This window comes from Cladosporium halotolerans (assembly GCF_011745625.1).
Source record: "Cladosporium halotolerans strain TM138-S3 chromosome Unknown Sca6, whole genome shotgun sequence".
In the NCBI taxonomy this organism is placed as follows: domain Eukaryota; kingdom Fungi; phylum Ascomycota; class Dothideomycetes; order Cladosporiales; family Cladosporiaceae; genus Cladosporium; species Cladosporium halotolerans.
Window position 1 is genome coordinate 397,283 of NW_027191457.1, and position 15,277 is coordinate 412,559.

Consider the following 15,277-nt stretch of genomic DNA (forward strand, 5'->3'; position numbering starts at 1 on the left):
GCCCACTACCGCTCCACTTCCCCACGGGCAGCCAACGTTAGCAGTGCGGAGGTGGAGACCAAGATCGAGTTCGCATTTGGTAGGTACATTAGTCTGATATCAGGGCGATCTTCCTCACGTCAAACGTCCATACATGACCGCGAGTGAAAGAGACCCGACCTGGCACAGCATTATGACAGTACGAAGCACGACGCGGGGGCCGCATTCTCCGAGGGTCCCAAGAGAAACTATATCCGGCCGGCTCAAGCAGTAATGCTACTGCACAAGGCTCGTTGCCCTATTCGAGACAAGCAGCCGCCACTCAGAAGTCTCCCGCACTGGCAGCGTTGGCAGTGCTACCGTGCCTGTCAACCGAACGAACATCTTTCCAGCTGCAGGCCGCCTTACACAGCGGGGAACCTGGACAGTGTGCATACCGAATGGGAGGTAACGGGAACGCTTAGGAATCACGCAGCATCTTCTAGGCCTCGCGACTTCAACAGCGAGAGTCGTTCAACTTTTCATCGGATGTTGCTGGGAGACCCAAAAAAGGTTCATTTGTGGGTGATCACAGCGACGCTTCGACTCCAGGACTACTTCTCACCATCCGCTACAAATCTACAACGGCTTGTCGTTCAATCCGCCCAGCTCTTGGACCTACCGGAACTACCGCTACGTACACCCGCACCTGTCGCTATCCGCGCGTCAGCATAAGCGGGATAGCTTTGGGTCGCATCAACCGGTGCCACACGGAACGAGCATTGTCTCGAGGCGACTAGGTCCTGCGGGGCCTCACGACGCTATTGCAATTGTCCAATGCCACGCGCGACCATGTTTGGATCCAGGCGACAGTCCTCAGATCCGGTCTGTTCCTTTAGTCCGACTGCATGATGCCCAGCGGTTCCAGACAGCCCAGATTCGGGTGTGAGCCCGGTCAACGTTTCGGTGCAGAGCGTTGATTCCACCACGATCTCCTTTCAGAGGTCTCTTGAGGGCTTGCACCTTCTCAAGACGTATTAGTTTCATCTACCCTCGGCGTTAACGCGCATGTCAGGTTCGATCCCACGCAGCTGACGAACCGCACCACAGCGAGGCTTGCTTTGGGGGGCTTGTATGACTGAGGTATCCAATCAAGTGCTTGAGCCAATTGCCGCTCACTCAGACCTGCTAGGATATCGCCGGCTTCCATCCTTCTCGGCTCGTGTGAGGAGTCGAGAAGTCGCAGATGCTGGGCATCGTTGTTATATCGTTCCGAATGGTTGGCCTTATATCTGAGTCTTAGTCCCACCATCAGCAGCGTCAACCATCCTTACCATTGAGCTTAACCAGATTGGGATCTTTAGCAAAACTAGTTGCCATGGACATCGCGAAAGATATATCGCCGCTAAGCCCGGTTGACATACAAGTCAGTCACGTCGAACACAAGAGAACCGGGTCCAATGAGACAAAGGGAACATCGATCTTCGCGGAAACTGGGCCAACGATCGATCGAAGCAAGACAAGAGAAGCCTTCACAAAGTCCAAATCGTCGAATCCTGGCTTGACATGGCCTCGGATCAGGCATGCGTTGAGAGAGCCCTTCTCCGAGTTCATGGGAACGTTCATCCTGATCATGTTCGGTGATGGTGTCGTGGCTCAGGTCGTGCTCAGCAATGGGGAGAAGGGAGACTATCAGTCCATCTCATGGGGATGGGTAAGTGGTCGTGTCATCTTCTCTTGCTCGGTTATCATCGCTGACCTGACTGACAGGGACTCGGTGTCATGCTCGGTGTGTACGCATCTGGCATCTCTGGAGCTCACATCAACCCTGCCGTTACTTTCGCCAATTGTGTCTTTCGCAAGTTTCCTTGGCGTAAGTTTCCAATCTACACACTCGCTCAAGTCCTAGGAGCAATGTGCGCCTCAGGCGTCGTCTATGCCAACTATAAGTCCGCTATCGACACCTTTGAGGGGGGCGTCGGCATCCGCACCGTCCCTGGATACTCACCCAACGCCAGCGCTGGCATCTTCTGCACCTATCCTGCCGAGTTCATGACCAAGACCGGCCAATTCTTCTCCGAATTCATCGCTAGCACCTTGCTCATGTTCCTCATTTACGCCCTGAAGGACGACGGGAACATAGGGGCCGGCCCGCTTACCCCTCTGGGACTATTTTTCGTTATTTTCGGTATTGGAGCATGCTGGGGATGGGAGACGGGATATGCAATAAACCTAGCGCGTGATTTTGGTCCTAGGTTGATGAGTTACTTCCTGGGTAAGATATAATAGCAAAAGACCGGTCGAGGGAAAAAGCATACTGATCACACTGCAGGGTACGGACACGAGGTCTGGGCGGCCGGCAACTACTACTTCTGGGTAAGAGAGGATAGCCCCGCTTCTCATTCACCTGTTCACTGGCTGACAACTCTCAGGTCCCTATGGTGGCGCCGTTCTTGGGATGTACCTTCGGCGGGTTCTTGTACGACGCGCTGCTGTTCACCGGAGAAAGTCCGGTCAACACGCCTTACTTAGGCCTGTACCGGTTTATTCCGGGAATGCGTCATGCCTACGATGGTATCAAGTGGGATCCGGAGACGATGAAGGAGACCAGTCCGGTCTAGGATGGCACTTGCTGCACGGTCGGCCAACGACTGGTTTGAGCGAAACACTAGGAGCCTGGAATGCTGTGACTTTTGGTAGTCTTCAACCATGTGTAGGAAGGGTCCAACCAGATACTCTTACGAATATACGGCTCTGTGTACCTATCTAGCTATGGTTCGCGTCTCGATGAGCACCTTTGTCCGTCTCTTCTGTTCCGCCTAGAAACACCACTTCAAGCTTGTACCCCTCCAATTCAGACTTCACTCTTCCGTTGAAAGCGATTTCCCTGTCACAAATTACTGATTCCCTAAATCTGCCAAAATGTAGACGGAGAGTCTTACGAACCTCGTGAATGCTGTCAAGTATGATTCCAGCGGCGCTGTAGATTCGGTATCCCGTATCTGTTACGATAAACCAACTTGAGCAAACCATCACCATCAAAGTTGGGAACATTGGTTCATCTGTGATCTTTGGATCTTTATCTACTCTCTGCGCTCGTATCATCCCTCTCCACAAGAGAAAACCAGGGTGGAGTCCCTGAGATGGACACAATCTCGTTCTCCACCATTGGCAACAAACCCGAGTGCTGGGCTGCAAATAAGGTAGAATGATACACAAATGAGTTACTTGTTAGCTGCCGGACCGTCTCCTCGCACTACTGATATTCTTCAGCCAGCTTCAGTATCAAGTATCATAGGTAACAACACGTTGAACGTATGCGAACTTGGAGACAGCCGAAAGCCTGAGGAAATCGTCGAACCATGTGCACGATCAACGAATTACTACGAGTATATGTGCTTCCAATAATACTCGTAAAAGCAAGAGGCCTAGAGCGCAAATCAAGCTTGGGACGATAATTCAGAACAATCTTGAGCGCCCAGGCCCTGTAACACCAACCTCCCCTACACCAGAAAACATACTTCAGCCTACAGGACATCCCGTCGCCCAGCAGGTCCACCAGAATCCGGCTCACCACGATTCTGCTCCTCCTCCCTCGGCCTCGTGAGTCCCGCCTCAGGATTGAAACTGACTCCTCTGCCACGCAAGCCCGGCCTCGCAAGTGGCTCGCCGCCCACAGCCGCGCCAGGGTATATCGGCGGCGCGGGCATGTCAAAGGTGCCGGGATATGAGCGGTAAGGAGGCAAGCCTTCGCCGGGACTAGGTACTCCGCTGGCGAGCGGGAACACTCCAGGTGCAACTCCTGATGGCCTAGTCGCTGGCATGGGTGGAGGTGAGCCTACGAGCGGTGTTCCGACAGGTGTTAGGATGCGTTCGGGTGTTGCGGCTGCTGCTGGGACTGGAATTGGCCGGTGTAGTGGGCCGTTTTGCGGTGATATTGGAGAGGCATACTGAGGCGGCGGCGGCGGTGCTGCGGTCGTAGCGTTTGGTATTGATGCTGCGGCCGGCGCTGCACCGAAGCGAACATTATCGTCGAAGGAGCCGAACACCGCTCCACCTGCACCGCTCCCACCGCCATTATCGGGGCGAGGCCGGTGCGGTCCTCTTGGTGGTCCTCTAGGCGAACGCAAACCTACTCTTTGTCAGCGCAGGATCATCTAATCACTTCAACAGCAGGAATTACGTACTCACCATCGCCGCCTCTGTCGCCGAACAGGTCGTCCAAGTCATCGTACCTGCCTCGACGCCGTCGTCGACCACCACCAAACCCACCACCTCGACCTCTCCCCCACTCAAGCTCATCGTCCTCATCGTCCCATTCAAGATTCCTCATACCTCTTCTCCCGCGACTCGGCCTCCTCATACCACCGCCCATACCCCCAACTTCAGCCATCATACGAGGATCAACCCCTCCACCACCACCAGCCATCATAGGATGCATGCCCTGCACAGCCCCACCACTAGCCATAGCAAAAGGATTCATCGCCGGCTGCATCCCGCCCATCCCCCCACCAAAAGGACCTATCCCCGCCGCAGGTCCCGCTCCCATCCCCGTCCCCATCCCCATCCCCCCGGCCCCCACCAAACCCATCTGTTGCAACGCAATCAACTTCGCCAGCTCCGGCACCAGCGGCTGCAAATGGCTCAGCAGCCTCTGTTCGAACCTCTTCTCCCTCAACTCCGCCGGCGACCCGAACAGACAATCGCTCATAGTCTGCACCTGGTCGAACATCTCTTTCACGCGCTCATTCTGCCTCCTGGCAGCTTCTACGTCCGCGCCGCCGAACATCCACGGCGCCCCAGCTCCAGCTCCAGCTCCAGTCCCAGCTCCAGCCCCAGAGCCAGGACCAGGGTACCCAGCAAACCCCTGCACCTCCGCCCACGGCACCTCCGTGATCCCCCTCTGCTGCGCCATCAGCTGCCCGAGCACGCGGCTCAGCACATCGTAGTCTTTGGGGCGCCAGGGCTGCGCCGCCCAAGCGGGCGGCATGACGCCCGCGGCGGCGAGGTCGGCGGGGTCGCGGTAGGACTCTCGCGGCGGGCCGCCGGTGTTGTTGCGCTCGACGTAGACGTACTTGCTGCGGGAGTGGTGGGGCCCGCGGCAGAAACAGTGCGGCGGCGAGCCGCCGTGGCAGAGGCGGAAGCAGTCGGCCGGCAGGTAGAGTTGGGTGTAGGCGTGGGAGGGGAGGGAGGGGGAGATGCCCATTTCTCGTTTTGGGGTGGATTTTGGGGGAGGGGATGAGGGGAGGTCAGGACATTTGGCGGGAGGGGCGGGGAGGAGGAATTTGGGGTGGTTGTGGGTAGAGGGTTTGGGCGAGAGAGGGAATTAGAGCTGGGGGCGTGCCCGTGGGGTGTGATGCTTTGCTTTTCGTCTTGGGGCGCGGAGGGGTGAAAAGAGTCGGTGAAAAGGCGAGGAGGCTGTCAGAGTCACACGCCAAGGCGTTTTGTGAGAGAACAAACATTTTGCTTTCGAGGCAGCGACCATTTGCGAAACAAGGCAGCCAGCTGGGTAAGCCGAAGCGAGGCTTGAGAACCAACTTGCTTGCCATCGCCTCCTGTTTTTCACCGCTTGAAGTGGTTGATGCTGGTCTGTTGTCACAAAGTATAGTGCCTCTTGTTTCGTGCCGGTCTCTCGAACAGGAACCTGTTCGTGTGGAACAGTACATGTTGGTACCCGTAGGCCCCAGGCTTCCGGTTGGGCTCGTCGGCCATACCCAAGGGCTTTGCGGCGGGGCTATGTGCACCGAGTGATGAGATCAATGTGTAAAAAGAGTAAAAATGCAGGTCTAAAAATGCAGAAATCAATTTGGTGGTATCAGACCGGGAAACACCGGAAGTCGTTCTCTCATGCGCCGCCTTCGCCGCGCTCGTAATAAAACAGAAAAGACGTCTTCAGACTGTCGAAACGCCATGTTCCAGTGCCGCATGCTAGCGCCTGGATGCAATGCTGGGACCTTTTCTCACGCTATCCACCCAGGCAGAAGATTCGTCCTCACTCAGTACTTGTGCTTGTATTCCGGAAGAGTAGACCAAACATGCTGACAGGCGCAGCACACGAAGAAAATAGCCTGTGCTCGATGTGAATAATTGGTTGGGCGCGAAGGTCTCACCAGGAGGGCGAGCTTACCATTCCTGTTTCAGCTGTTCGCTGCTGGGATTGGAAGTAGACGGCGTCTCTGCCGTGACACTTGCTGCACGGCTCAGCGGTGTGCGGGAGCTGTTCAAACCAATCTGTCAGCACACACTGCTGATCAGACAGACACCGAGGTATCCCAAAGTCATGAATTTCCTCCTCTTGCCTCCCTCATGACGCAGCGGTGGACATGGACCTCTCCCTCTGCTCAGCCTTGACGAGCTCTTCCTCCTGTTGCCCATTCTGCGCCCGATCAGGATCGTCGACCTCGAGCGCGAGGTGGCCGTCTGAGGGTTGGCCGCAGAAAGGGCATAGGATCTCCTGGCCGCAAAGCGTGCACATTTCGGGGATGTCGTCGCCATCGCTGTCCATGTCCTCCGTGTGATCCTCCATGACTGAGTCGGTGGCGTGATGGTGGTGATGATGTTGGTGGTGCTCGGAGTCACTAACCGTAGGATCCTGAGCGACGTCTTCGACGTTGCCGGCAGTCTCAGCGATTTGTTCTTGGAGCGCGTTGCGGTAGATGCATGCGGCGGTCGCGGGCTCGCTGTACTGGCACGAGCGGCAGGCGAACATGAGAAGGTTACTTGTGGGGTCCTCTTTGGGGTAGAGCATGTTCGAGCTGCGAATGTGTTAGTGCGAGAGAGTTCGACAAGTCGTGGAGATTTCTCACCATTCGCGACAGAAGCGGAAGCTGATCTTCTTGGAGTCACCCTGCGGTTGCTCGGCGGCGGCGTCGGTCTCCATGTACTCGGCCATGGCGGCAAGATATGTGGAAGTTGAGCAGTGGTGGTAGCGACTGGTATGGAGCGCGCAGGTGTGTAGTGTCGGGCTGTGTCTTTTGCGAGGGCGACAGTGGTGTATGCTGTAAGAAAGGCGGGCGGTCTTTCTAGCGCGGCGCGGATTAGAGTTGGCGGGAGTGGCTGCCGAGCGGCGGCGCCTGGCAATCCCCGAGCGCGCAGGGCTCGAGCGCGGCGACCCCACCACTCCCACCACCTAGCAACGGGCCTCCGCGCCCTCACGTGCTCCTCTGTTCTCGTGCCCTCGTCCAACGTTGCCGGCCCCGTTTGTCAGCGCAACGCCGCCAGCTACAGCACAGAACATCCTCTCCCACCACCGCTCCCACTAGTCCAGCGCCTCTGTGGAGAAGCCGACGGTCCTCAAATTGCTCGTCCAGCCGCCCTGTCACACCACGTGAATCCATATTGCGGAGATCCAGCAACAATGGTGAGTCTCCCGCGCCCGCAGAATCTGGGGAAAGCTGCTGCTGCGGCGGCTGCTGGGAGAGACGGGCTCGCTAACACGCCTCGCAGGCCACTGGACTTCCTCCTGGTTGGGTATGGCAAACAATTAATTTGCGCAGACGATCATGATTGCTGTGCCACGCCGGCGAGATCGCCTTTTCTGACACGTCTCACAGGAGGTTCGCCACTCCAACAGCAAGAACCTGCCCTACTACTTCAACCCGAGCACCAAGGAGTCACGGTGGGAGCCTCCCGAGGGCACTGATAGCGAGAGCCTCAAGCACTACATGGGCCAGTACCACACTGCTCAGTTAGGCCGTGACGGCGCCCTCGCCCAGCAAGGCCTCGAAGGTAAAATCAGATGTGCCCATTTGCTCGTCAAGCACCGTGATTCGCGCCGTGCATCCTCGTGGCGCGAGGCCCAGATCACTCGCTCGAAGGAGGAGGCTCGTGGCATCATCGAGAACTACGAGAACAAGATCAAGAGTGGGTCGACCAGCTTGGGCGACCTTGCTACGACGGAAAGCGACTGCAGCTCGGCTCGTAAGCGCGGTGACTTGTAAGTGAACCCGTCATCCCGGGTCTCGTTCTATCTCTACCCGCGTGCGATCCGAGAGCGACGCCCTTATTGCCGGCTGGGGATTGCACACTGAGCTCGTGCGACACGCGACAGCCGCTAACGGAGACCAGGGGATTTTTTGGGCAAGGCGACATGCAGAAGGAGTTCGAGGAGGCCTCGTTCGCGCTGAAGCCGGGTGAGATTTCACCTGTCATCGAGACGGCATCTGGGCTGCATTTGATTGAAAGGTATGTCAGCGCCACCCGCGCCACACGCAATGCCGTTTGTTTCTTTTTGGTGGCTTTCGCATTCCGCTCGCTGCTTTCGGCCGGGCTTCGCGGAACATGCAGGTGTCCGCGCTGTTACAAGGATCGTTACGCTGACACGTCTCTTTGTCTGTCTGCAGGCTCGAGTGATCGCAAAGAAACCCGAACTTCTGCATGTCGTGCGCGACAGCGGCTGGCCGCCTTGCGATTGACAAGTCATTTGACCAGGCTAGGGCATCATATCGGTGACGGCTCACTTCAACGCTTGTCCCTGGATCTTCAACGCGATTTCCACTTATCAAGGAGAAAATTATTGAATAGGAAAAAAGCCCAATGCTAATGTGAACATTCGAATGACGTCCATTGCGCCGAGTGCGGTGAGCTCGCCAACCGAATTTCATTGTCTTCGTTCCTGTCCTTTCCGTTGCCACGCGCTTGTGCTCGGCTGCTGTTCTACCCATCATGAAACCTGCGAGCTATACAGTTGGCAGTGTTGCATCTCCCGGCCAAGCAGCCTCCCGTTCCTTCCCTACGGTTTGACAAACACCCATATGATGACGCGTTACGAGGAGCGCCTATGCGGCGACCGGCAAACCGGCTCTGTGCCTAATGGGTCACTGTTGGCAGCCTTCGAAGGCCCGGCGTGTCATTCACTCGAGTTTGCGCGGGTCGTCCCCGAGCCTGCACGTTCGTCCCACGCAGATGCCAGTCGCAACTTAAATCCGCGCAGAAGCAGGAAGTCGCGGCGGGGGAAGGAGCAGCAGACGCACTTGCACTCTTCCTCGTTCACGTCGCTTGGACTACACCAACGTCGTCCGCCCGATGACAACCTCCCCCATCGACCTCTTTCGTTCACTTCCATTGCAAACTGTCTTTGGCCTTCGCCAAACGCCACTCATTTGTCCAACCTCTTGGTCCTACAACAGAAATACCCTGCAACAGAGAAACAGTCCACACAGCGCCGGCGTTGTGAGCACTACCTCGAATTGCTCCCTGCTTCGTTCAGCAAGTCGGACGTCTGCTTATCCGATCCCTGTCTCGTCAGCTCTCCATCCGCAATGGACAGAATCCCTCTCCACCGTCGCGCCTCCTGGGGCAAGAACCAGCAGTCGTACGATGCGTACATGCGTAACGATCTTGCAAAAATCCGCTCACCCACTTCTAGCCAGGACTATGGCATAGGGAACTTCTCCTACGACGACAAGCACCTGAGCGAATGGTCGATGCCTGACACGATCAAGCAGCAACACCTGCCCGCCCAGATTGTCGAGAAGACGGACGATTGGCGTACTTCGGGTGCTGCCCTCGACACCGCTCTCGAGCGTATCGAACACCTTCACACGGAAGCCATGCTTCGTGGTTGGCCGGACAAGAAGCATGCACACCTCGCTCGCCCTCACTGGCCGTCTCCTACCGGTCCTGGCGCTCAGTCTCCGTCAGCTGGTCCAGTATCCCCTACCGCCTCAGTGCCAGACTCCCTCGAGCGTGCAGATTTCAGCCTACCATTCTCCCACCCCGTCCGCTTCGGCGCGCCCACCCGCCCACCAATGGGCATGGAATCTCCACCCTTCACCCCAGTCAACGCGCCCACCACGCCCTCCATGTCCGCCGAAGGCGCAGCAGCCACGCTCCCAGACCTAGCCAAACTCAACACCCAGCTGTCTCTTGCTAACAACACCGGCGCCATGTCGCCCGTCACCGCTGGCACGCTGACCCCCAGCCCACCCGGCTCGGCCACCGCGCCGCTCTTCGATGAGCACGCCTGGGAGACGTACATCAACCAGTGCAAGAACGAGCACAACGACCTCCGCTGGAATGCCCTGAGCCGCTTCAAGGGCACGGCGAGGGACCTCGACAAGCTGACCGTCGAGTACGCGCACACCTCGGAGTACGCTGAGGTTCTCAAGGTCTTCAAGCTGTGGTGGGATGGACAAAGGCCGAAGGTGAAGCTGTACGAGGATAAGGTGAAGTCGCTTGAGTTGCCGACTGAGGACCAGGCGAAGCGTGAGCGTCTTGCCAAGGGGCTGACGGTTTAGATGAGATGTTCTGGATCCGTACGAGGGTCGCGGAGGTGGTGAGCGTGGGGTTGACGGCATACCTTACACGAACGGAGAAGCACGAATTTCCTTTCTCAAAACATCCTGGCAGAGCGGCATGGACTGGCGAACCTCGAGATTTTTCAAAGCAGACCTAGCGAAGTGGGGCGACGGCAAAAGTACGTTTCCTTTCGACCTGCTGTTCTCCTCGACTTGTCGACCTGAAAGTTTCCCCTGTGGATGAACTTGGAAGATACTTCGCACTGAATGCATTTGGGCAGATGGTACACGGCTTTTCTTTTTCCCTCCGTCTTCTCTTTCTCATACTTGCATCCAAAACAGCAATACCCTGGGGCTGTAACATTAGCAAAAAGACAATCTGACAGAAATATGCTCACGTCTCTCAACTAAAGCTCCAGTCGTGCAAGCGCCCTTCTGCCCGGTACCAATGTCTTCTGACATCTGTGTGCGAGTCAAATCAAGAACACCCTCCACAGATGCCGTCTGAACCATGATTTGCGCTTCTCTTGAGGTGGCGATTCTTCCTTTTTCTTTCTTACAGTAATAATCTGTTGTACACGTACACCCTCGCAAGCATCCAGCCGGAGGTCCAAAGCCCGCAGGCTCTTCTTTCGTCCAGAGCAGGCAATCCTAACAAAAAAAAAAACACCATGCAACGCCGCCGCTATGCCCATTCCACCTCCTGATCTTTCCTTCCTCCATCATCTTACATTTCCCCTCGCCCTCTACCAATCCCTCAATGTCCCCCTACAAATGCATCGGCGCCAAGCTCAGAATCTTACTCCACTTCTTGCCCCTCAGCTCGTGCGCCACGATCCCGTTCAGCCTGCTGCCAATCGGCTCGCCGCCCTTGTTGATCAGCACGCAGGCGTTGTCGTCGAACTTCACGACGCTGCCGTCCGGCCGCGAGTATTTCTTCGCCGTCCGCACGATCACCGCGTGCCGGATGTCGCCGCGGCGCACTTTGTTGGCCGCGCTGACGGACACGGAGCCGCCGGGGCCGGACTCGGGGCCGAAATTGCGCTGTTTTTGGACGACGACGATGATGCGGTCGCCTGGTGGGAAGGGGGTTAGTTGGTGTTGGGAGAGCGGTGTTGGTTGGTTGGAGGGTGTGGAAGGTTGGCGTGCTGGTGGTGGTAGGAGTGGTTTGCGCTACGTACCGACTTTCGCGGCGCGCTTCATCTTCAGGACGTTGATGCACTCGGCGACGGCGGCGCCGGAGTTGTCGATGACGTTCAGCATGGACTGGAGGGAGTTGGTGTGTTAGCGGAGGTGGTATGGGAGTCGTGTGCGGAGGAGTCTGGCGCATGCGCGGCGGCGGCGGGCTGGCGATCGCAGGCGATGGGTTGGGGCATGGCGTACCTTGAGTTGGATCATCTTGGCGAGCTGCAGGAGGGTCCCGTGGTCCTTGTTGTCGATGTGTTCAAGCCTTCAGTGCCTCTTGCAGCACTCAGCGCCTTCGCGGAAGTTCGCAGTTGGAGATGCTAGCGCGCGATGGCGGGCCGCATCTGCAGGCGCTAGCGGCAGAGCATCGCGCCGTCTGGCCCGGGACGGACAGGGCCCCAGGGGTCGCCGGGTGGGCGGGCTGCAAGTGGCTGCCGCTAACGTCGCTTGTCGCTTGCGCCTGCGCCTGCACCTGCGCCTGCACTCGACACTCGCTCGCTCGCTGGACATCTGGGAGACGCGCGCGCACGCGGCTGGGAAGCAAGGCACCGCTCCCTCGTTCTCTCGCCCTCTCCCCTCTCACATCTCACACCTCGCTCACCCTCAGCCTCGCCTTGTGACCCTATTGTTGTCCATACCAGCCACCCGCCATTCCTCCCATTGTCGCGGTTCGGCGGCTCCCTGCATTTGTTTTTGCGCCTGTTTCTCCGCAGCAACCGGACAAAGGTCATTGCACGACATCGCATCCTTCTACGCACGTGCATCTCAATCGCCATTCCCTACTCTCCAGGACGACATTGCCTGCTGCGCATTCTGCGAGGGCATGCGACACCACGAGGAGACGTTCTGCGCGCCGTGATTTTCCCTGCTCTCCCTGGCGTAGTTCGCTTTGCGCCAGTGGGCAATCATGCCGGCGCGCGCGGCTGACTTGGACGCGGCCTTGCAAAAGAAGGGCGGCCTGACGCTGTCGCAACTCGCAAACTACGATGATTTGATCACCGATGCTCTAGTCGATCGAGTGAGCGCTGCCGTGTCTTATATGTTGTGGTCCTAGACCGAAACTGACCAGCCTTGCCAGGTATATTTTTGGGCATCGATTCGCAAGCTGAAGCCCAACTTCCACGCCTCCCGCGGTATCCAAGAAGAGGCCGTGTGTAAGATCCTACAACGAGATGTCATCATCGACAAAGACGCCACGCTGGCGCATCGCAACCTGCTCCGCCTCCCCGGCATCGCAAACTACCTCCGCAATCTCAGGACCCAGGATGAGAAGGAACACTTTGAGCGCCACTTGCGCAAGTATATCAACATGTATCTCCCGGAGTGCCCCTTCGAAGTATGCACGACAAACCGCTACACGATCTTGACCCACGAGGCGTGCGTCGTCGCGCGCCGCCCGATCAAGCAGGGCGAATCGATCCGCTTCTTGAGCGGCATCCAGGTGGAAATGACGGAGAAAGAGGAGGAGGAGCTTTCCAGCAGGACGGATTTCAGCATCGTTATTTCCAGCCGGCGCAAACGCCCGAGCCTCTTCCTCGGACCGGCGCGTTTCGCAAACCACGACTGCGACTCCAACGCGCGCCTTTCGACCAGCGGACCGCATGGGATACACATTGTTGCACGGAAGAGCATCGCGGTTGGAGAAGAGATCACAGTGCAGTATGGAGACAACTACTTTGGCGAGGACAACTGCGAGTGCCTTTGCGCCTCGTGCGAAAAGGCGGTCAGGAACGGTTGGGACCCCAGGGGCCCGATCTTGCACGAGAGCGACAGTGATAGCGACGAAGAATCGGAGACGAAAGAGGGAGATTCGTCTTCCCGCTGGCCTCCACCTCGAGCAAACAAGAAATCGACTTCAACACCTACGTCTCTCAAGAGGAAGCGAGGAGTGAAAGAGGAACCGCAGGAGAGCGAATCGCCAAAGAAGCGCGGTCGCGCCGCAGTGAAAAAATCTGCCGTGACTGGCAAGTTTACGAAAGCTTCGGCAGCAGGGAAAGAATCGCGAAAGAGCACGACAGTATCGCAAGAAATAATGGCTGAGTGGTTCGCAAAAAGGTTCAACGGCGAGCCAACAAAGGAGGAAGCGAACGAGAAAGCGTTGAATGATTTTCAGAAGCAACTCGAAGACGTCGAGTCAACTGCTCCCGAGAAACGGGGTGGTTTCGAACAAATGATGGGTATCATGACAGCGGCTGCTTCGCGAAAAATCAACAAATTGGACGCGGAAATTGCGAAGATGAACGCCGAAAGTGCATATCTCATGCAAATCGACGTGGCGGACCTGCCGCGGCGTTGCGACCAGAAAGCGCCACAGAATCAGCCCGCCATCAAGACCGAGGACTACGATTCCCAGGATGCACTAAGCGGAGCTTCCGCGTATGACCCTATGGACGTCGGTGAAGCTGCTGGCGACCTTACGGAATCACCGACCATTGATGTCACGGGTTGGTTTACTCATTCTGCAACAGAATTTCCTGAGAGATTTATCAAGAATCGCGATCAACTATCACCAAACAAGCAGAAGAAGGGGAGGTCTTCAAAAGTCACGGACAAGTTCGCTCAATCAAAGCTTTTGCGAACACCGTTGAAACAAGAGCGAAGTCACTCCAACTTACGGAATGTATTGAACGCGGATGACGATGCCGCAAGCGACATCTTCGAGATACCCGAGTCGCCTCCACCAGCAGACCCGCCCAAGCGTTCTCGCGGACGACCAAGGAAATACCCCCGGAAAGCAGCTCCTCGAGATGAGTCCAGCCATCTAGTCGAAACTACCCACAACTCAACAGACTCCAGCTCCATGTCATCTATCTTCAGCACCGAAGGCCTCGCCGGTGAGGCCTCTTCGCTATCATCTACCGACCAGTCACCCAACCGCCTCGATGGCTTCTCCGCCGGCAACATCTGCCAGAACATCGTCGAGATGTACACCACCGAGCCCTCGCCCGAAGAAACCAACTGGGAAGAAGAGCGCAAGATGAGCACGGAGCGCCTGCAAGACTGGTCGCGCGGGCGCCTGCCCGTGCGCAAGAGCAGCCGCCGCGCCCTCGCCATCACCAGCATCGAAAACCCCCCCTCGCGCGCCGGCGCCTCGCGCTCCGCCTCCGCCTCCTCCACCCAGACCAAGCGCGGCGAACCCCGCACCCCCGGCGACTACCACCTGACGACCACGCTCCTCGCGACCCCGTACCACCGCTGGGTCGAGTGCCGCAACTGCGACGAGTTCTTCGTGCAGGCCGAGGCCTACCTGACGCGCATCGCCTGCCCGCGCTGCGAGCGCCACAGCAAGTTGTACGGCTACTACTGGCCCAAGACGGACCGCGAGGGCCGCTGGGACAACGAGGAGAGGGTGCTGGATCACCGCACGATTCATCGCTTTATCGACGCCGAGGACGAGAGGCTGGAGAGGAAGGGCAAGAGGGGGCTTGCGGAGGTTATTAGGGAGAGGGAGACTTCGTCGCGGGCGAGTGAGGGGAGGGGGGAGAGGTTGAGGGGCAGTCCGGCTGGTGGGGCCGGTGGGGGTGGTGGTGGGGATGGGAGGAGGAGGAGTGCGAGGAGGTCGATGATGTAGCTGGTGTGGTGTGGTGTGGTGAGTGTACTTGCTCGAGCTGGCTGGCTAGCTGGTCTCGAGGATGGCTGGGGGATCTTTTGACGTGGGATGTGTGCATGATTGTGTATGATTATTTGAGTCTATGAATGTGCAAAGATATCTTCTCGAAAGCTTTTCATGCTGTCTGTGGTGGTCTGTCACATCACAATGCCCGTCTGTAATTAACACCTACCCTATACGATACATGTAGATGAGTTGTAGCAAAAGTACGCACATGTCGCGCTAGTCCCGATAAGGAAGTCACGCGTCACGTCACCTCACATCGACTTTCCCGAAATCGATAAAC

At 57.4% G+C, this 15,277-nt stretch overlaps 6 protein-coding genes across 6 annotated transcripts; 3 read left to right on the top strand and 3 right to left on the bottom strand.

Annotated features, from left to right (window-relative positions):
- AQP9 (Aquaglyceroporin-9) lies at positions 1-2,788 on the top strand. Its single transcript, XM_069371076.1, has 4 exons — positions 1-1,672; positions 1,729-2,233; positions 2,291-2,334; positions 2,391-2,788. Exons 1-4 carry the CDS (start codon positions 1,337-1,339, stop codon positions 2,577-2,579), a joined length of 1,074 nt encoding a protein of 357 aa, XP_069231788.1. The 5' UTR covers positions 1-1,336; the 3' UTR covers positions 2,580-2,788.
- A 559-nt stretch (positions 2,789-3,347) lies between these two features.
- Positions 3,348-5,164, bottom strand: WHR41_02471 (uncharacterized protein; the record flags this gene model as incomplete). The annotated part of the gene is made up of 2 exons (XM_069371077.1): positions 3,348-4,090; positions 4,150-5,164. 2 exons carry the CDS (start codon positions 5,162-5,164, stop codon positions 3,486-3,488), a joined length of 1,620 nt encoding a protein of 539 aa, XP_069231787.1. The 3' UTR covers positions 3,348-3,485.
- A 492-nt stretch (positions 5,165-5,656) lies between these two features.
- On the bottom strand, positions 5,657-6,850 carry WHR41_02472 (uncharacterized protein; the record flags this gene model as incomplete). Its single annotated transcript, XM_069371078.1, has 4 exons — positions 5,657-6,026; positions 6,086-6,175; positions 6,542-6,713; positions 6,765-6,850. 4 exons carry the CDS (start codon positions 6,848-6,850, stop codon positions 5,955-5,957), a joined length of 420 nt encoding a protein of 139 aa, XP_069231790.1. The 3' UTR covers positions 5,657-5,954.
- Positions 6,851-7,092: 242 nt separating this feature from the next.
- Positions 7,093-8,517, top strand: WHR41_02473 (uncharacterized protein). The gene is made up of 5 exons (XM_069371079.1): positions 7,093-7,318; positions 7,405-7,428; positions 7,512-7,894; positions 8,026-8,142; positions 8,301-8,517. The coding sequence occupies exons 1-5, from the start codon at positions 7,316-7,318 to the stop codon at positions 8,308-8,310; spliced, it is 537 nt and encodes a 178-aa protein (XP_069231789.1). The 5' UTR covers positions 7,093-7,315; the 3' UTR covers positions 8,311-8,517.
- Positions 8,518-10,718: 2,201 nt separating this feature from the next.
- On the bottom strand, positions 10,719-11,669 carry WHR41_02474 (mitochondrial 54S ribosomal protein uL14m). The gene is made up of 3 exons (XM_069371080.1): positions 11,580-11,669; positions 11,378-11,462; positions 10,719-11,272 (listed from the first exon to the last, which is right to left on the bottom strand). Exons 1-3 carry the CDS (start codon positions 11,592-11,594, stop codon positions 10,965-10,967), a joined length of 408 nt encoding a protein of 135 aa, XP_069231792.1. The 5' UTR covers positions 11,595-11,669; the 3' UTR covers positions 10,719-10,964.
- Positions 11,670-11,850: 181 nt separating this feature from the next.
- On the top strand, positions 11,851-14,952 carry WHR41_02475 (uncharacterized protein; the record flags this gene model as incomplete). Its single annotated transcript, XM_069371081.1, has 2 exons — positions 11,851-12,399; positions 12,460-14,952. Exons 1-2 carry the CDS (start codon positions 12,289-12,291, stop codon positions 14,950-14,952), a joined length of 2,604 nt encoding a protein of 867 aa, XP_069231791.1. The 5' UTR covers positions 11,851-12,288.
- Positions 14,953-15,277: the final 325 nt, after the last annotated feature.

What these genes read in the sequence shown, in the direction of transcription:
- WHR41_02473 (XM_069371079.1), top strand. An exon ending in CTGGACTTCCTCCTGGTTGG is followed by an intron (nt 7,429 to 7,511) that starts GTATGGCAAACA and finishes CACGTCTCACAG; the next exon opens with GAGGTTCGCCACTCCAACAG. An exon ending in GCTCGTAAGCGCGGTGACTT is followed by an intron (nt 7,895 to 8,025) that starts GTAAGTGAACCC and finishes AACGGAGACCAG; the next exon opens with GGGATTTTTTGGGCAAGGCG.
- WHR41_02474 (XM_069371080.1), bottom strand. An exon ending in GAAGCGCGCCGCGAAAGTCG is followed by an intron (nt 11,273 to 11,377) that starts GTACGTAGCGCA and finishes CCTTCCCACCAG; the next exon opens with GCGACCGCATCATCGTCGTC.
- AQP9 (XM_069371076.1), top strand. Translation starts at nt 1,337, where the DNA reads ATGGACATCGCGAAAGATATATCGCCGCTAAGCCCGGTTGACATACAA. An exon ending in AGTCCATCTCATGGGGATGG is followed by an intron (nt 1,673 to 1,728) that starts GTAAGTGGTCGT and finishes CCTGACTGACAG; the next exon opens with GGACTCGGTGTCATGCTCGG. An exon ending in GTTGATGAGTTACTTCCTGG is followed by an intron (nt 2,234 to 2,290) that starts GTAAGATATAAT and finishes ATCACACTGCAG; the next exon opens with GGTACGGACACGAGGTCTGG.